We start from the raw sequence: 21,302 nt of genomic DNA, 5'->3' as shown, positions 1-21,302 counted from the left end.
CTCTTATTCACATTTACTCTTAACTTTCTTCTTCCACACACTTTTCCAAACTCAGTCACCAGCTTCTGCAGTTTCTCACATGAATCAGCCACCAGCGCTGTATCATCAGCGAACAACAACTGACTCACTTCCCAAGCTCTCTCATCCCCAACAGACTTCATACTTGCCCCTCTTTCCAAAACTCTTGCATTTACCTCCCTAACAACCCCATCCATAAACAAATTAAACAACCATGGAGACATCACACACCCCTGCCGCAAACCTACATTCACTGAGAACCAATCACTTTCCTCTCTTCCTACACGTACACATGCCTTACATCCTCGATAAAAACTTTTCACTGCTTCTAACAACTTTCCTCCCACACCATATATTCTTAATACCTTCCACAGAGCATCTCTATCAACTCTATCGTATATATGTATATATATATATCGACCAATCTTTAGGGGTAGATAGATAGCTGTGTTGACTTTGGACTAACTGCCGGGAACCAGGACTCGAACACATACAGTCAACCCTGTTAGGCCCCTGAATGCGCCACGGTTATGAACGTTAACCACTACACCCTGTTATTATGATTTGTATCCATGAGAGTCATATGTAGAACCATATGATCAAATACAATATCCCAAGCCGAGAGGATATTTCTTAAAAGCAATTTCCTGATTGAAGGTAAATCCTTTACTGCCTGATGATGTGTAGGAATATGTGAGATCGAAGGACATCATGCATTTGGAGTTAGCTGGCTATATGCCTCTGAATGTAAACCCTATGTTAAAGAGAACGATGGTCGACATGTTTATGGTTCCTGGAGGTCATCATCCATCTGCAGACATCAGGGCAAAAACCTCCGGGTATAAAAGCCGTGCATCAGGTCGACTCTATCTCACTTCAGACTCGCATCACGAAGTTGGCTAACCAGTAGCAAGGAGACCCCTTGCTCAGCTAGAAGCTCTCTCTCTTTCACGGGCGACTCTTGCTGCAGTCTCCCAGAAAAGATATTAGTCTCTCACTTCCGGTGAGACCATCATCCTTACCACCTCCACAACTAGCCGTCTGGCGGTCATTTACCAAAGACGAATACCCCAGTTCGAGACCTCGTCTTTCTCTCAGTGGAGCGAGCCTGGACGCCCTAAAAGCTGATATTCCTCAACTGAAGAATTCAGAGATACTATAACTCAACAAACACCAACCTCAGGAAGTCTTGATAACTGTTGAAGTGTAGCCTTCACAGCGGTCTCGGCCGTCGGGCAGAAGGTCCCCGCTGTCATCACAAGCTGCGTCACTCCTTAGGACCGTCGACTACCACTGCTACAATGACACATCATCCGCTCCTGCTGACTGGTAAGGCTGAACTACCCTGATATATACTGTGTATCTTACTGTAGAACAAACGGTTATGAAAGCTATAAAGAATGTGTATGTTAACCAAAATATTTGATTCACCAATATGAAGAACCATATGCAAAATTTTACATGTGATGGGGAACAATAATGCGAAAAAAAAAGATCTATTGTTGACGCCTCTTAACAGCATCGACTTTTGTTTCTTCAAATTCAGAGAATCTGTTAACCAGATTGATTTCTCGAGCTCACCATCCATATATCTTTGAAAGCTTTTGATATGTTATCTTGTTTTCAAGAACTTTTGATTCGGATATCAGAATGCAAGTTTATCTTTTCTCTATCCCATCCATTCCCATACAAAATGTTCTACGTATTTTAGCTTGATATATCAATTTTGAAGATAATGAGACTACAGCAATAAACCATTTGATACATCAGGTGATAGTCACAAGCCACTGCATATACCACGTAATACTCATAAACCACTGTATACAACATGTAATACTTACAACCACTGTATCAAATAGTTGCTCTATTGCCGTTGGCAGTTCAAGCGTGGTAGACGTTATGATGGCTGTTCCTTTCCTTGCGCCGCTCAACATTGAAACTTCAGAATGGTGGATGGCTGTGACCCGTGTTTCTTTACCTACATCGCTATGCTTGGGCAACTCTTTACCCTTACATGATTTCACTAAGACTTTTTCTTCTTAAAATGCAGGTCCTCCACTTCATTCAACAGTCCCTTATTTTATATATCTTTTCATATTACACTTAAGGCCCGGCTATGATGAAGACATGTTTGTGACTGAAGCCTCGGATATTTAAGAGAGAAAAAGAAATACAATTGCTGTTGGACTGATCACTTGCGATGGGATGGGACCGCTTTAGGAAAGCAGAAGCGAGGTCAAATTCTTGCCCTTCCGTCTGGTACCCAGGCCACCTCCTGACCCGAGGTCTGCCATGATTCATGATATTTAGATAGGGAGTCGTGCCCTTCTACCTAGTGCTTGAGTCATCATTAGGTGTGATTGACACTGATGGTGGATGATGGGAGTTGAATGTAGCAATGTCAACAGGTGGTTTTGATAACAGATTTTGCTTTCGTTCCATCCACCTTGTAAGCTTCCACTTATCTTCTTGGTATTGTCCTTCCACTTGACAGATCTCCATCTACCTCTTGCTCTTGTTCTTCCACCTGATTGGTCTCCTCCTGCCTCCTTGCTCCTGTCCTTCCACCTGGTACACCTTCACCTGCCTCTTTGGTCCTGTTCTTCTACATCTGCCTACATCGGTCTACATCTGCCTCCTTTTCTGTCTTTCCACCTGTCAAGTCTCCATCTACCCTTCCGACGTATCTTTCCACATGTTAGGTCTCAACCAGCCTCCTTGGTCCTGTTCTTCCACCTGGTAGCTCTCCACTTGACTTCCTAGTTCTGTTCTTTCACCTGGTAGATTTCTACTTACCTCCTTGGAAATGTACTTCCACGTGGTAGGTCTCCACCTGCCTCCTTCAGCCTTTCTAAAGTCTTTCTGTAAATACAGAAGTGTGGCAAACTATCTGCGTCATTATTTTCTTCCTAAAGACGAGCTCCAGTGTTAATGAATATTTTTTTTTTACGTTGAAGTTTTCAGTCACGGACGAAAGTCCACATCAAGGCCGGTTCTTAATTGAAACATAGAATTTTGAAACGGAAAAAAAAGGCAAGGGAAAGAATTTACGAGGTTTTGAGAAAACGAAAGACATGTCTTCTTAAATGTGTCAGGTCACAGTTATTGGGAAAGACTTGAGAAGTTATAGAGTTCCTAAGCTTCGACTTATAGGGAAAGAATGGGGTTTCAAAACAGCCCAACTTTGCGTCACGATGGCAACACAATAATCGTGTGACGCAGCAGCTTGTCGAGTAATGCGTGGTTTAGCTAGTGATGGGGGCACACAACCAGCCAGCTCTCAGGAGCAAAATCCAGAGTAATACCTATAGAATAGAGGAAGTGGGTCAACATTGCGGCGTAAGGCAAGAGGGTCAAGTTTGGAGGTTAGACTGTGACAGTTTATAAGTCTGACTACTTTTGACTCAGCTCTGTCAAGTAAGGATACAGAGCTGGAACCACCCCAAATGTGATAGCAATACTCCATACAAGGACGAATCAATCCCTTGTATAAACGAAGCAACTATTTAGAAGAGAAGTTTCGACATCTAAACAGGACACCCAATTTCTAACGGGCGGACTTATGTATTCCCGTAATGTGGGGTTTCTAAGAATGAGTGGATGTTGCGTCAAGAGGAGAGACGAGAGTTCTGAGGAGCTTTCGATAGAGGGATGGGTAGAAATTTGGTCCTGGGGCATTGAATCTAACAAGAGTTTGTCTACCCCACTGAGATATCATGTCCAAGACTGAGTTCATTGAGAAAGTTGTGTCAAGACGTGATACAGATCGAGTGAGAGAAGAGGGAGCAGAATTGAAGGATACGGATAAATGCAGTGTTGAGTCGACAGTAAGAGAGAGAAGCCAAAACAGGGGAGCTTAGAGATGAGACCCCAATGCCACACCCTATCAAATGCCTTAGATATGTTAAGGGCAACTGCATATGACTCCCCAAATGTTTCAGGGATGATGACCAGATATTAGTAAGATAGGAAAGACTATCACCAATGATTTTCGATGTGTTTAAGGGTATGGGAGTTGAGGACAGATTCAAAGACTTTGGAAATGGTAGATGTCAAAGCATTGGGACGATGAGTAGAGGAATCAGAACGGTCACCTTCTTAGGGATGGGATGTATCAGTGAACGCATCCAAGGAGAAATAAAAGTTTGATTTTTAAAGAAAAACTAAACAGACAAGCAAGCATAGGTGCAAGTTCAGCGGCAGACTTTTTCAGAACACTAGGATGGATGCCATCAGGATCATAGTCCTTGCTTGTGTCTAGAGAATGAAGCACTTTTCAGACAGTCCGAAATGAGATTGAGGGAAGAGGCATAGGATTAGTAAGAGGAGCATCAGGGGGTGAAGGAATGCTAGAGTCATCCAAGGTGGAGTTAGAGGACAAACGGGAACCAAAGAGAGTTGCATTGCCAACGGGAGAGACAGCTATAGTATCGTCTGAACGGAAAAGTGAAGGGAAGGTATAGCGACAGGAGTTGTTAGAGATGCCCTCAGCTAAAGACCAGAAAGACCTATCATTGAATGACGAGGAGAGGTTATCACACTTCCTTTAGATAAAGAAACGCCTTCGCTATACGGATAACATGCTTTCAGCGATTACGGGCAGAGATAAAAGCTGAATGCGAGCCAGAGGAAGGAGAGTTTTTCCAAGCCCGATATGTTTGATCCTTTGTCTGAATGGCTTCTAAATAGGAGCAGCTGAGTCATGGTTTGGATGAAGAAATAATCTTGGAGGAAGAGGTGGTAAATACTTCCATTCCGCAAGAATAACCTGTGTTATGCATTTGGCGGAGACAAGAAAAGAAGTTACGTAAATCATTCCAGTCACCTTTGTTCAGGTGCCAGTATTTCCGTTTACAAAAGGCTGCTGGGGGGTGAGGCACCGTTAAAATAGATATATTTACGAGAGAGAGATCAGATGAACCAAATGGGGAAGAGATTGTGTATCTATATCAAGATGGCCAAGAGGTGAAAAACAAATTCAGAATATTAGGTGAATGGTCACAGCGGTAGTGTATATGGGTAGGGTGGGAAATAATTTCCTCTAAATACTCGAGAATGGAAAATGTTAGGGCTTCAATCCCTCCACCATCTGTATGGGAGGAATTCAACCATTCCCTATAGTCAACGTTTAAATCACAATTGTTGAAAATTAGATTAATTAACAAGGTCCAGCTTAAATTAACCAACACAATGTTTAATAACGGAAACTTTAATTTCAAAGCAAAGCTTGAAGATTGTGTCTAGGACTTTACTGAGTAATAAAGGACGTCTCCAAACTACGAGTCAAGTTGTATCCGAAATTCCCGGAAAATGCCGTTGGTCGACTTCTTGTGCACGAGTATAGTTGACAATGTGGAGTACTTTCATTATTGCGTAATCAAAGACTTTTGGGAAATTTGAACACAAGAATACAGTGATAGTTCAACGACTATGGTTTACTGAACACAATACAGAATACAGCGGTAGTTCAACGACTTTGGTTTACTGATCAGAATTACTGGAATACAGCAAGTGTTCAACGTCTTTGGCTTCCGGAACAAAAATACAGGAATACAATGATAGCTGAATGACTGTATTACTGAAGAAAAATACAGTGACAGTTGAACGAATCATATTTACTGAAAACAATACTAGAATACTCGGTCAATCAATTTTGTTTACAGAAAATGATATAGGAATACAGTGATAGGTATATCTATGTTCGCGGCACACATGTTTAAAGTACGTCGTCCTTTCTCCGGTTTCAAAGGACAACTGTTGGAGCGGTCAAAGCGGTCAACAAGGTGGCACCTTCAAATTGTACCGGATGACAATGTTTACCGTAACAGGGCAGAAGACAAACGTCAGAAATCTTTAGCTCCACACATACACAAAAAAAAGAAATTCTCCACACACACTAAGTATAGAATGATGAAAAAAAAAGGAGAAAGTTGCTGCCATTTGTTCGTCCTAAATTTTCAAGTTTGCACCTCTAAAGCACATATTAGCCTTCACTGTAATTTGGTGCCATCGCGAAAATACAAATTAGAAATGATTACAAAGGAATTCAAAAAGCAATAAACCATTGTGTCCTTTCGAGGCGGTTTGCGATAGCGGAGGATATCAGAAACTCACAGATCAGTCAGGACATAAAAAAAATAAAGTGAATATGTAATTATGTGACAATGTTGACATCGGTATATCCCCACATGGCTACGTTGGCAAAGACAACTAATAGGTTGACATCACTTCTGCTTTCTTGATGTGCATATAACATGTCTGGCAACATGCCATCATCTATCCAGCCTACAAGACTTTCATTGTGTTTGACACCCATTGAGTGGTAGTGGATATTGGCCCCTGGGGAATTGTGCTGGATGGTGGCCTCTGAGGAATATTGCTGGATGGTGGCTCTTGGAGGAATGGTGCTAGATGTCTAGGACCCTTAGAATGGTGGTGGTGGATGGCAGCCCCTTAGGGAATGGTGGTAGGTGCCTTGGACCCTTGCAGTGATGATTGATGCTAGCATCTGGGGAAATGGAGCTGGTTCTTTGGAACCCTTGGAAGTGCTGGAGGGTGAAAAATAATTTTTTCAGAGAAGATAAACAATATCTTTTTTGACGGCTATTCACTGACCGTAACTTGCATTCTCTAAAGCTACTTTTCTTTTTACTCTCTTATTAACATGATATATGTGTTGTAACGATAAAACTGTATATGATGAGCATCATACTATTGATATTGATATTGTTTTCTGTTGCCAAGAGACTACAATATACATATTTCTGAAACTTACTGTATATGATGAGCATCATACTATTGATATTGATATTGTTTTCTTTTGCCAAGAGACGACAATATACATATTTCTGAAACTTACTGTATATGATGAGCATCACACTATTGATATTGATATTGTTTTCTTTTGCCAAGAGACGACAATATACATATTTCTGAAACTTACTGTACAAGATGACCAACATACTATTGATATTGATGTTTTCTGTTGCCAAGAGACGACACAAACTGTGGAATTCAAAACAAGACCATCACGAAAATGCAAATCATAAATGAATACAAAGGAATTCAAACAGCAATAGATCATTGTGTCCTTTCGAAGTTGTTTGCGATAGTGAAACATATCAGAAACTCACAGATCAATGAAGACATAAATAAGAAAATAAAGTAGATATTGAATTTCGTATAATTTTTATTGTGTAACCTTAATGGAACAAATCATAGACTTTGAAAAGTTTCATGGTATTAAAGGGGCAATACTTGGAACAAAATCACTGTAACTATACATATGGTCAAGTACGTTGTCCGTTATATCTTTTAAACACGAACCAGTTGAGTTATTCAAATGCCCTAAAACCTACATAATATAAAGTCTTCAATATGTAAGACAGAAAGAAAATATCGTGAATAACGTCACAGATCTAGAGAGAAAAGTTTACTAAAGTTATAGGAAAATATAACGTTTTGTATCTTGTAAATAAGATATTTGTGTAACTCAAGTAACATCTAGATGGCCTTTTTGTTGCGTATCAAAATGCAGAGAACTACTGATGATTCGATTGGTATATAGAACGTTGCATTTTGCATCAAGGTTATATCCTTGAAAGGAGTAAAAAGTCTGGTTGCCCTACTCCCAGTGACACCCATACTCAAATACTTCCGCGCTGCTACGATTAATATAAACTACATATTCAATTGATCTCTCCTCTCTCTTCCGAGCTTAATGAAGAGGACGATGCCGACAGGGGTCATAGACAAGAAAAACGCGAGTCTCGTAAGGCCCGCGACCCACGTAGTGAATACCAGATCTTCTCAATAAATGAGGCTGTTGAAGAATGACGTTGCGATATGCGTGTATTTCATTTTCTTCCATTTCGTCTTAGAGTTATGACTAAAGCCTCCCTTCTCCAGGGTATCCGACAGCTGATATTGAATCAGAATGTGTATTCCATCTAACTTTGATGTAAAGTTTCCTTGACAATATACTCTTTTTGTTATAAAAGGCATTTAGTCTTAGCTATTTTCATGCCAGCATACGTGCTGGAGGGAGTTTTCTGTGGGAAGGAGTCTTTTGTTTTACTATCCTGTCTCCATCTATAAGCGATGGGTAAGGAGGAGCCTTCTTCTTTACTTTTTCCAGCTAAACTAGTGAGTGGAAAGGAACCAGCTCTACTCTCTCGTCTCCATCTATATATCATTTCACCTCGTCACAGACCATCATGGCCCCTGTTATCTGACCTTCCCTCATACTGTCATGTACTCTACAGCTGTGCTGGTGCTCGTGGTGGCTGCTGGTGGTACAGGAGGCCAAGAGGGTACGGTGCTGGTGACCTCCATTCCCTGGGTCACCAGCCGCCTCCAGAACCCATGTCACCTCCTAAACCAGCAACAGGACCCTCTTGAGGATGACCCACGGGACCCCAATGTGACCTTGGAGGAGCTGCGAGAGGTCACCCTCAGCAACATCCTCTTCCTGAACGCGACGCTCCTCAGTTTCCAGCAGAACCTAGTGAGCTTCTTAGGTTAACGAGTCCTTCCTCTCCATATAATACCTGAAACCTGTGTTCCAGTGACTGTCTCCATAACCTCTGTTTCCACGCCTTGAGTTTCCATAAACTCTGTTTACAGGGCCCTAATTTCGTGAAAATTTTTACCCTGTGTCTTGCTTTTGTGTCATGTTGTCGACTATTTCTGTGTCACATATTTTCGAAAAAATCTTCCCGCAAATGCTCTTTTCGTGTCCTTTCTCTTTACATTATATTTGTATCGTCTATTACACAACATAGTGTTTCTACCTCTGAAGTTTCCTTCTGTTTACCATGACCTCCATTTCTATCCTCTCTGTTTCTATGCCCAGTTTTACCCCGTCTAACGTCTACCAACCTCTAGTCCTTAGTCTCTTGCCAACTCCTACAAACTTGTGTTTATTTTGACATATGATCTTTGTTGTGAATAGTGAGATATAAATCACCACACGTTCCCGAATCCATCAATATAAAGACTAACTATCACGTCATCATCTTCATCTTCTGCAGAACAACGAGTGCAACATGCCCTTCTCCCTGCTGACGTTGCCCTCACCACCTTCGCCCGTAGAAGACGTGAGTTCTGTTGGGGTTATTTGTAGAGGGTCTTTTCTATTGACCACTTGTTGAGGGGTTGTGCGCAGAGGTCCTCTCCTTTTGTGGGTGTCTATAGCGTTTCTCTTTTTTGTTCACCTGTAGAGGCTCTCTTCTGTTGTGGACTACTTATAGAGGGCCATTTCTTATGGCCATCTGAAGAGCATCAATTTTTGGCCTCCATCTGTTTGTTAGCTTTTGGATCAGGTTTTTGGTAGGTTGTTCGTTTTCGTTCTATTTCTTATGGCTACATCCTCGGGTTAAATCCTCGGTATGTTGACGCAACATCATTAATTTGTCCATTACTGGAAGGCTATGCAACTGGCAATCCACCTTCTGGGGTGAACCGGTTGGAAATGCTGCTACTAGGCTTACTTACCATTGCCATCTATGATGTAGGATTGTAGAGGCGAGAATTGAAAGCGTATGTAGAGCCTGTCTTGGAGGATATATTGGTATCAACAGGAAGGATGGGGGCCAGTTATTCACCTGTTACAATTATACAGCTCGGTAATGAAGCAGATTTGTCTGTTGGCCTTCTCTTAGGGAATCTTTTGTATGGTTTATTATGAATAGCAGGTTAGAGAAGATTGATATATAGATAAGTGAACTTTTCTCTATTAGAGCTATCTCCTGGTGTTATCTTTTTAGGCCACTTATTCAGGTTATCGCGTGAGGTAATCTATCATGTCCAAACTTTGGTTCATATATCAATGCAAGTTCAAATTAGTGTTCCTACTAATGTGATATTCAAATGTGCAAGTTTTCATCTCAGTTGGGTGAGCCTTGTTCCCTTGTAACAATAACCAGATACGCTACAACAGTCTGCAGGTCAGTGGAGTGAGCCTTGTTCCCTTGTAACAATAACCAGATACGTTATAATAGTCTGTATGTCGGTGGGGTGAGCCTTGTTCCCTTGTAATAATAACCAGATACGTTATGATAGTCTGTATGTCAGTGGAGTGAGCCTCGTACTTGTAATGATGACCAGATACGTTACAACTTACTCTCAAACAGAAAGTTCTCTCCGAAGGTCTGACTACATTGATGACAGACTTCTTGCTACCTAATCTCACTCCAGTTTTCATCATCACCAGTTGCTCACGGTCATCACTACCCTCCTCTAACCATCTTCCCTACCATTACCCTTTACCCATCACCATCACCACTCTCTGTCACCACCGATACCACCCTCTTCTACCACCAACACCACCTCGTAACATTATTATCACCACTTTTCACCAACATCATATCCCACCAACACCACCCTCTACCACCACCAACACCACCTCCCAACATTATTACCACTACTCTTCATCATCATCATCCTCCACCAACACCACCCTCTACAACCACCAACACCACCTCCCAACTTTACTATCACCATTATCCGCAAACATCATCCTACACCAACACCACCTTCAATCACCACCAACACCACCACCTCCCAACATTATTAATACCACTCGTCACCAACATCTTCCTCTACCAACACCACAATCACCACCCTCAATCAACACTATCACCCACCTTTACCACCACCACCACCATCACCACCACCTTCCCAGCACCAACACCACCACCCTACACCAACAACACCTCCCCAGCAACACCAGCACCACCGTCACCTTATATCAACACCACAACCCCTACAACATCAAGACCTACACATCGTCACAATCCTCTACCAACATCACTACTACCACCTCCCTAGCATTACCATCACTATCCATTACCAACATCATCAACACCATCTTTTTAGCATCATCATTCCCACTCTTCACCAACATCACCTTCCCAACATCACCACTACCGCTCCCAATCAACCTCACCTGTCCCCCAACATCCTCTATCACCACCAATACCACCTTCTCAGTACTACCACCAGCTCCCTACACCAGCACTACCTCTACATCGTTACCACCACCCCCATCCACTAACACCACCACCCCACCAACACTACCACCACATTCCAAAAACACCATCACTGCCCGACACTAACACCTCTTCCTTATCATTACCGCCATCACCTTCCGCCAACACCATCACCACCACCTCAATATCTTAGACACCACTCTTCAGCATCATCACCTCCTCATTATCACCATCACCACCTTCCACCGACCACATCACTACCCTACACCAACATCACCTCCTAAGTTACTAGCACCACCTTCCACCAACGCCAACACACTCACTACCACCTCCCAATCATCAACCCCCTCCATCAACATCACCTCCTCATTCTCATCACCAACAACATTTCCTGCTACAGCAAGAACAACAAGAGGCGCTAAGCCAGATGCATCGGCAGTTCCTGTACGTCGCATCTCACTTCTACTTCGTCATCAACAACACAGACCCTGTCCATAGCATGTGTAACCACGAGACGCAAGATTACCTGGACAGACTGAACCGGTAAGTGAATGATCTCTTTTGCACACACCAGTACACCTGCGCACACCAGGACACCTGCACATACCAGGACACTTGCACACACCAGTACACCTGCAGACACCACGACACCTGCAGACACCAGGACACTTGCACACATCAGGACACCTGCGCACACCAGGACACCTGCACACACCAGGACACCTACACACACCAGGGCACCTGCACACACCAGGACACCTGCACACACCTGGACACCTACACACACTAAGACACCTGCAGAGTTCAGGACATTTTCTGATCCATTACAGGGTAACACTCTAACATGTAACTGGATGCCGCTTTATCCATACTCAATCATTCAGACAAGCAACTGAGAACATAGAGCAGCAACTCTCAACTACACTAGAGAGCAGCACTCGCCCGCTCTCCCATTCACTCATTCACGCCACAAGAGGGCTGCTGTCGCTCACCAACCTGGGTTCCCACGCACATACATAAACACCGCACCTTCCATAGACATGGACCGACTTAAAGATCCACTTTGTCTGGAGTTTCTTCTTCGTCGTGGCAAGTCTGAGAATCTCACTGCCTCACCTGTCGCCGTGGTACTCGTCGCTGGCGGCCACTAGGGCTGTAGAGTAGTAGGTCCGGATTATTCTCTACACTTATTCGTGGCGAAGGCCATAGGTCAGGTCGCTGGTCGCTGTCGGGTGCCGCTGGAATCGTTGCCTTACGCGTGGACGTCATGGCACTAGCTGGTACCATTGGTCTATGGGGATGAACAAAACCTTTGTATCTCCATTGGATGCGGTCACAGCCAATATTGACGCGGTAGTCCCGATGAAATCATTTGTCGACGATAAAACCCAGGCGGTATCAACGACCGTTCGTGTAGTTCTGCAAGTCGACAAGGGCGCCGGGGTACGGCCGGAAAGCTCTCGTACTGTGGAGTCGTGCCGTCGTAACGTAGACGACGTGAACTGTAGACCTCCGACGGTTTTTATGACAACAGGCGCGCCAGTGTTCACAAATACAGACCGCATGACACTGCATAAGCTACTGACGCCGTCCATGGGCGTAACAACACATACAGCCACCCGGACCTGTGATCGAAGTAGACCATAAAGGTACATGGAAGAAATCTGCCGAAACAGATCCATGCACTAAACCTCAAAGGTCATATCTTGCCAGAACTGTTCATTTTGCTGCTTAGGGAGAAAAGGAAGGGGGGGGGGGGTGTTACAGGGAGAACCTGAAGACTACATTCTCAATGTTTCGTTGGATTCCTGGCCACTAAACAGTCCGCCTGGCCCGACGTTCGGTGCGGTCCACTTTCTGATGACAGTCATGCAAGCGTTCCAGTACCTATCCTTGGAGGCTCTGGGACCTCGTGCCGTACGCAACGAGGCCGTCGTTCATGGTTAGTTGGCTGCAGAGTGCCTAGTACGGCCATATGTTCCAAGTCGTGACGATTTTCAAGGAACCCACTGATGAGAATTTCCCTTTAGGCAACGAACTCCGCGTCCAATGTTGCAGCAGCACGTACTTTATCCTAGCTTTGATCCTTGAAAGTTGCCAACAAGTGACCTCCCTCAGAGACAATGTTAAGGGCAGGCATGACAGAGGGGGTGAACGAGATCCAAGTCTTTGAGCTGTGATGCGTCCTCACCGTTGGCACGATTCTGAACTGGTGCATCAGGAATGCTGTGAGAAGAGCACATGTGCCAGAAAGCTATGAACCTGCAGCCCAGAAACCTTTCATGCATCCACTGTAGGCGAGGTTCTCGAATTTGCTGAGCAATTTTGTGCAGAGAATAGGAGCCAGAGGACGTTGATAATCATTCAGGTTAAAGTGAAAAAGACCGGTGGGTTAGGTACCATACTTGAGGGACTGCCCAGAGATCTTCGGTTAGTTACAACACTATCACTGCGTCACAGGACAAAGTAATCTCGCCCCCGCAATGAAGAAGCTTCCAGGTTTCACAGAAACGTTGTAGGAGAACAACACCGAATCCATTTATCCTTGATGGGTCATTCTGCAGCACTACCAAAATTTCTTTCACCCTTTCGAGGACTCTCAAGAGTTGAGGTCCAATACCTTTCGTTTCGAGACTTGGAGGTCTCCGAGGGGCTGTGAATCTCCTCCAGCGTCTCAAGAGAAGCCATTCAACTGATTTGCGAAGCCGTTAAACGATCTAAGGTCCGTGAGGTTCTATATAGGATATCAGCATATTGTTTTAACCTTCCGAGCTTGTGCTGTGTAATCTTGGCGTGAGATGGCGTAGCCACAGATTTCAACGTTGGTTCTTGCAAACTCTAACTTCACTACTTTTAGGGTGATGCCAAACTGGTCGACCACAACGTTGTGTGACGTTGATAACGTGGGACAGATAGTTTCTGTAGGAACTGTCGTAAGCCAAGATATCGTCTACGATATTGGCTCTGGGGATGTCTCGCAGGGCTTGGTCGCCAAGGCGGTTGTTCTTGTCGCCGGAGGAAATTAGACCCGTGACTACACGCTTGAACCTGATACATCCCCAGGTATGAAGCATGCGAGATCCTGGTCCTCGTCATCAGTCTTAGTTTGATAGTACCCTATTATCTTTTCCTCCATGGTGGTGAACCATTGTGTTCCCAGTCCTATGGAATCTACGGCGTCATGAGGAGACTACTTCGTTTTTTGCGATTAAGGAGTGTGAAGTCCACACACAACCTAAGTCCAAACAGGTCCCTCGCTATTGGAACAATGGGATGGCGCCAAACAGTAGGTTAGTCCAGCTACTCGATCACTTCCTTAGGAAGCAGGTCATCCAGTTGTGCCTTGATTTCTGCACGCCAGCTGTAAGGGATGGTGCTGCTATAGCGAAAAAACGAGAATCATTGGTCAATTAGGTACACACTGGGCCTCCATACATATCTCGCTGTCCGTGACGTGCCATAGACCATTGGGAATGTTGCAACTACGCCGGTGGCGTGTTATGCTCGTTGTGCTTCTATGGGGTGGTGTTAATGCATCATCATGCTTACAACAAAGCTGTGGTAGAGGGTAAAGACCCAGCTCACTCTGGGAGCTTCAGTTTTACCTTGATCCTCCGTCGACTTTCTAAGCCTTACTGAGTAGAAATAAGAAAGAAGATCCTCCGGCAGGAGACCAAGTGCATTCGAGTCGAACCAGTTGGTTGGGCTTCCTTCCCCTAACTGATAAGTGACACTATAGTGTTCGTGCGTCTGTTCCCCAGCTCCACGTGAGTCGCGAAGATCCCCAAGCCGGCGAGTGGGTGGCGACCCGGAGTGAAAAGACCAGTGCTTCTTGGGGTCTCCAGGACGAACTGAGAAATACTCAGGAATCCAGTGGGTGGCGGTAACCTCCACCCGTGGCGACCGACCCACCGGCAACTGATGAAGTTTACGCCTGCAAGCAGATGAAGAACGGCCTAGTTATCAAGCTTGACCGTCGCACATCGTTTTGAGAACTGCTTCGAAGGCCACTTCGAAGCTTCATCTCTTGAGGCTTATTCAAATTTTCTACATCACCACAGAAAAGGGTAAAATTACTGTTTCTGACATCTACCTATTTGGAAGATGATTTTTTTTTCGGCGGTTTTTTGATGTGTATTGCACGACTCTGACCTTCATCTTCTGCAAGTCACTACCATTTGGGAAATGAGTGTGGGGGACCTGAAGTGGGAATCGGGGACTTGCGTGAGTGAAACAAAAAAGAAGAGATTTGTGATAGAAATGAAGATACTAATCATTCAAAGGTATCAAAAAAACATCAGAAAAATCAGTTTCAAACGAACCAAACTAGCAAACCTAAACTAACATACCCAACCTAACCTTCACTGGATGTCCAAAACCGAAATAATACCCACAATGGCCTCTTGCAACAGTTCAAGCAGTCCTTATTCACAGCCTTGTGCGTTTGCATGTCCTTGTGACGATCCTTACCACACCTAAAGCATAACATAGGCTTAATTCTCTCACTGTGTGATTTTCAATTTCGTTTGTTTCGCGACATTTTGACCAACGTATGACCAACATGGCCTCTTGTCACTGCACTGTTCATGGTAGCATTTTCGGAAGCCCGGTATATGTTAATGGTACTTTGAACTTTAAATTCTTCTCCTCAAGCATGCGTTTCAATACTTCATCATCAAGAGTCCTTAAAAATACTCATAAAGATTGGCCATTTCTTTCACTTCACACTAAAAGTAGTTCAACGTTTCACCCGGTTCTTAACTTCTCTGAATAGAAATCAGTCCGGTCCAAGATGACGTTCTGTTGTCCCCGAAGATGCACCTCCACAGCAACCAGGACAGTCTCTATTCCTGTGGCGTCTGTTACACTAATACCGTACCGCAGGATTCGTACCCACTTGTCGTCAAGCAAGCATATCAAGGATGCAATCTACTTCGATTGCGCCAGGGAGGAGACTTTAGTCAACGTCACGTATCCCTTGAATTTGGGGCGCCATGCACCGAATTCATTCACTAAAGCTGAATGACGACAGGTACGGAGCGCGTGCAACGCTGACGGAAAACTTTGCCTGTAGTGGTGCACCGTCGCTACTGGCGAAAGCGCCACTTGTGGTCGTTGCACTGTGATCACTTGGCGCTTGTCGAGAGTCCACCACCTTTCCAGGATCTGATTCGAGCACTCCTCCCTCCGATGGAGTTCTTCCTGGACTTGTTGAGCCGTCTCAGCCTGCAATATCAAGAGTGATGTCAGCTGTTCCAGTGGCTTCTTCATTTTGATAATGTCGGTAACATCCATCAGTACACGAGAAACTCAGAGCGTCACCCTTACTCAAAAGCAAATCTTATTTACACTACTAGAGAGCAGCATTCGCTCACACACTGATTCACTCTCATTCATGCTACAAGCACAGGCTACACTCGCAAACCCACGTAGGTTCGCATGCACATACATAAAAACTACTGACATGTGCACACATCTCGACACCTACAAGCACCAGAACACCTGCATACACTAGGACACCAGCACACACCAGAATATATGCACAAACCAGAATAAGTTCGGCCTTAACACACTAGGACATTGCACACACCAGAACACGTGTACACTGAGGATGTGTGTATGCATCATAAGCTTGGACACGTACTCATGCTAGGATACATGCATTCACACACACACACACACACACACACACACACACACACACACACACACACACACACACACACACAACACCGGTCTCTAGTTCAGCAAGAAGAGGTGTAAGATATGAAAAAGATGATCAAAAATCTCATACATGACTTTGTCCAGAGGAGAAATTGCCTAAGTGAGAGAAATGGTTCTAGGGATGATGAAGGTCGTGTGTAAGGAAGCTGCTTGGTGAGACTGGGGTTAGTATTAAACAAAAGAAGAGTCTGGGTGGATTGACACTATCTGGACTGCCAGAAAGCATTTGACGTTGTACCGCATGGAAGGCTTATTAAGAACCTGGAACACCTGGAAGAAATATAGGGGAGATTCTTTCGATGGACAGAAGATTATCTTAGTGGAAGAGAATAAGTGAAGCATGTCAGTGAAGCCATCTTAAAAAGGGTTGAGGTCACCAACGGAGTGCCGCAGGGTTCTGTTCTGGGACTATTTCTCTTCTTGATCTATGTGACTAACTTACCAGAAGTTATGAACTGCATGAATGCGTTTGCATTTGATGCAAAGGTCATGAGGGAAGTGAAAAGCGTTGATGAGAGCGTCAGGTTACAAGGGGACATTGACAGATTTCATAGCTGGCCGCCAGTTGCTTGTTTAATGAAGTTCAGCTCAAAGTAAAATACGTAATGAGGATACGTCACAGCGAGAGAATGGCCCCGATATGAATATCATCAGCAGAAGATAAGTCGTAGGAATATATGTGTGAAAGAGACTCGGGTGACGGCATTGTCTCCAGCCTCTTGCCTGAGTCTCACCTGAGGAGACCAAGTGTCTGTTACCAAATATTAGAAATGCATTCCACTTTGTGAACAAGCTATTCAGATCCCACAGAAGGCTAATGCAAGAATATACTTCTAAAGTTTGGTCACCGCACCTAATGAAGCACGGAGCTAATTGAGAAGGTCCAGAGGAAAACAACAAAGGTGGTACCAATATTAAGATAGCTCCGTTATAATCAAGCTACAGGTCTTGAATCTGTTCATCAAGGAGGAGAGTAGAATGAGGAGTGACCTGATCATAGCCGTTAAATTTCAAAATAGACTGACGTCGTACACAGTAAAGAGTTCTTCGAGAGCCATAGAGATAGAGAAAACAACCAGAAAACAGTAAAGCAAAAATAAGATAAAAGTGTTAAAAAGATGAGAAAAGTTATTTCTTTTAGTGTAAAAGAAGTGGATTAATGGAATGAATTGAATGAAGACGTGATGAATGCGAAGAGCATACAGATGTTCAAATATCTGTATGATAGTGTTTGAATATTTTAGAGATGGGGCCCCATGTGTGTAAAACTCCCTTCTTTAAAGTACAAATAGGTAATCACACAACACAAACTAGGACACGTGTGTATTTATTAGTGTTGTCTTGGGTTGTGTATGAAGGAACTAGTCTTATTAGGCAAGAGGAAGCTACAATACTCAATGGTGTACATATGGCCTCGCGTTTGTTGACCATGTATGAGATCGGGTTTTCTCCTGGGGGTAAGGTGAGGGACTAGAAATGAAAGAAAGGAGAATTTCCATGCAATGGAAATGAAATGACAACTGTCTGTCCAGTAGAAAGTGTCAGGTTAAAGGAAATTTCCTTGGGATCCTGATTCTGAAATGAGAGTATAAAGCAGAAAGTTGAGGGAGGTAAGTCTACAAACACATAACGATACTTGTGAGTCTTGACAGTGGGAAAATAGCTCCTCATTTCTACTTATCACCATGCATGTGGATAATCAAGGACTTAACTACCTTACCAAACTACCATTTACAAGTATTTGTATCTTGTTATCCCAAATTGTGTGTTATCGTCCCTCTCTCTGTGTGAGCCCTTCCCTACTACCCGAGCCTATCTATGTTGGCAGGGCTGTCGAAGAGTCCATTACGTCTGACTGACTGTCATTTACAAGTATCATAACCTTATCCCATTTCATATTCATTATGCTATTACCTGTGTGAACCTCCTGGATCCCCATTACCTATGTCATCGGCCAATTACCTGTATGGCCTCCATCACACCACCAGGCTGGCGGGAATGTTGGAGAACTTGTTGTGTCGGCTTGTGATGGTGGTGGAGAGCGAGGAGGAGGTGGCCCGTTCTGTGGAGGAGGTGTCGGGGCTGCGACTGATGCAGGAGGCGTCGTGCGGCGGCCGGGGGCTCTGGGTCTGCATCCTCATCTCTCACACCAAGCGCTCCCTCCTCACACTCCGGAACCTCATGCTCCTCCAACACCAACACCAAAATGTTTCCACAGCCTTAAACAATGATATTACTGAGGTCAGTTGGTTCTCTGAATACATAACGACTTGAGTAAGGTTACTAAGGCCCTCTATAAGGAAAGAGATCGTTCATGTAAAGTTTTCGACGTTACGAAATTTCTAATAGGGATATTCCATATAACAAAACATGTCTCCCCTATAAACTCGACCCAGTACTTGCAACCATGTGAATGAAAAGGGCTTAAAATGACTGTCTTTGATTCAGATATATTAGATAACTATAAACAGCTTGAGTAGACAGTATAAATGAATCATGCTATGAGACTTTACTGTAACTGGGAGAGACGTATATTGTACTTTGTGACTGTATGTGACTGGACAGCTTAGCTAGTATGTGACTATAGATTACAGTGTTATATCTTACTAACCTCACGACTGTCTAGGACTGAGATGTGTTCCGTTGTATAACTGTGGGACTGATGTATACAGAACTGTATTACCGTAGAGTTAAGCTATGTTGTTTTCTATAACCAGTTGTAGGCTTTGTTAAACCATAAGTCTCCTTCCTAGGAAGACTCCATTTGAGTTATGTATTCCATAAGAAGGTTTGTGATGTTTTCAAAGCAGTTACAAGCAACAATTACATTCTCCCTAAAAGGACATTTAACGTAAAGACATTTCTAGCTATAAAGTAAAGTTTTGTTGATTCTGTTCTTATTCTTAGTGGAGCCTGAACTGCATTGGAGGCAATGAAACAGACAATTTACATCATACACTTAGCAGCCATACAATAAACGAATCATTATTAATTTTCTCTTAAAGTGACACAAATGAGATTGGCAATAAATTAATCTCGTGGTATATACGAAGACGTTTGTCCTTCCCTCTGTGTGTTTCTGAATCATGATTACCATCATGTTCATTAATATCACCTAACTGTTACAGCAACACAGCTGACTTACATTGATGCATGATCTAAAATCTACCATATATGAAGCGTTGGCTTGTTACCATAGACACAACCTACTCAATTTTGCCATCGGACTTTGTTACTGGACTATTTACCATAAAAAATAATTGTTATGGACTGTTTACTGATAGGTTTTAGTTTTTCACTAACAAATCCTGAAACGGAAATACCACTTACCAACTACCCGAGATTTGTTCATAATTAGCACGTGGCTTTCTTGTCATTAATTCTTTGATATTCTAACATCACTTAATCTGTACATACATAGAAGTTTTATTTAGAAATAGAATTATTTTTAACATCATCACGTGGAATGTTTACCTCTTTTATAGGAGTGAGTGATATGACTCTTGACTTACACTCAGGTTACATCGCAGAGCAAGAGGTTCCTCAGCCGAGACGGGGCTCCAGCTTCCCGTCTAGAGGGGCACTTAGGTCTGAGAGTGGCCCATCCGGATGATCACTTGAGTTCGACAGCAGCCCATCCAGAGGGCCATATAAGCTCGACAGAACCCCGTCCAGAAGGTCACTTAGGTTCGACGGCTCACTTACCGAAGGGCCACTTTTGGTCGATAGCATCCCTTCCAGAGAGTCACTTGGGGCATCATCTTCGCTATCGCACTTCTTCCGCAGCTTTGCTGGCCCTCCAGCACTATCTCACTCTCCAGTACCAAAACCACCGACGTCGACCCACCAACGCCCTCGACTCTTCCTCTAACAATCGTAAGACTTCGGGTTACACCATCATTCATTGGTTCTCCAACAACCCCAACTTCCCAGACAGTGCTCCTGCTTTCTTCAACACTCGTGGCGGCTCTGCCAGTGTTCCTGGTCTCTACAACATTTCAGATCATTCTAGAAATCTGAATCACCCCAACAGCTCGGGTATTCCCGTCTTCGGGTCTCCAGACTTTTCTTCCAAACAGTCCAACAACTGAAAGATCTCTACGTTTCCAAACCAGTTTCTTACTCATTCTGAACCCTTCCATCCTCTTGACTTACATCAGCAATGACGACTTTTCCCTCCAACACTGTTGATTTCTCCAACGTTGCTATCATCTGCATCTTTAGTTCCACCAGCAACGTAGCTCTGAGCATCTCGGATACTTGACTTTGAGGAAGGTATCTTTACGTTCACACCCGTTCCAAGACCCGGAACTACGCCAACAGTCTCACTCACTCTAAGACCTGTGGCCACTTCAAAAGTCCTACTCATTCAAAAACTCAGGACAAAATCGTCAGTCCCACTCACTTCAAGAGTCAGGTTGCAACGACCTCCCCTCTCCTGAAGGACCTCCTCTTTACTGCTCGAGGTCCCCTCTATCCAGCAGCCTTTGTTTTGGCACTGACTTCCAGCCTCCTACTAGTGTCATCTTTCCCTCAGACCATAGAGGCGACGAAGATCAGTAAGATGCG

General features: G+C 43.8%; 1 protein-coding gene across 1 annotated transcript; it reads left to right on the top strand.

Moving 5' to 3' along the window:
* Positions 1–918: 918 nt before the first annotated feature.
* Positions 919–21,056, top strand: LOC139766450 (uncharacterized). Its single transcript, XM_071695138.1, has 6 exons — positions 919–1,347; positions 8,283–8,524; positions 9,051–9,116; positions 11,410–11,552; positions 18,722–18,974; positions 20,252–21,056. The coding sequence occupies exons 1-6, from the start codon at positions 1,320–1,322 to the stop codon at positions 20,822–20,824; spliced, it is 1,305 nt and encodes a 434-aa protein (XP_071551239.1). The 5' UTR covers positions 919–1,319; the 3' UTR covers positions 20,825–21,056.
* The last annotated feature ends 246 nt before the right edge of the window (positions 21,057–21,302 follow it).

This window comes from Panulirus ornatus, chromosome 57 (genome assembly GCF_036320965.1).
Source record: "Panulirus ornatus isolate Po-2019 chromosome 57, ASM3632096v1, whole genome shotgun sequence".
Lineage (NCBI taxonomy): Eukaryota > Metazoa > Arthropoda > Malacostraca > Decapoda > Palinuridae > Panulirus > Panulirus ornatus.
Note: the sequence above shows the minus strand (reverse complement) of the source record. Positions and strands in the feature narration are given on the sequence as shown.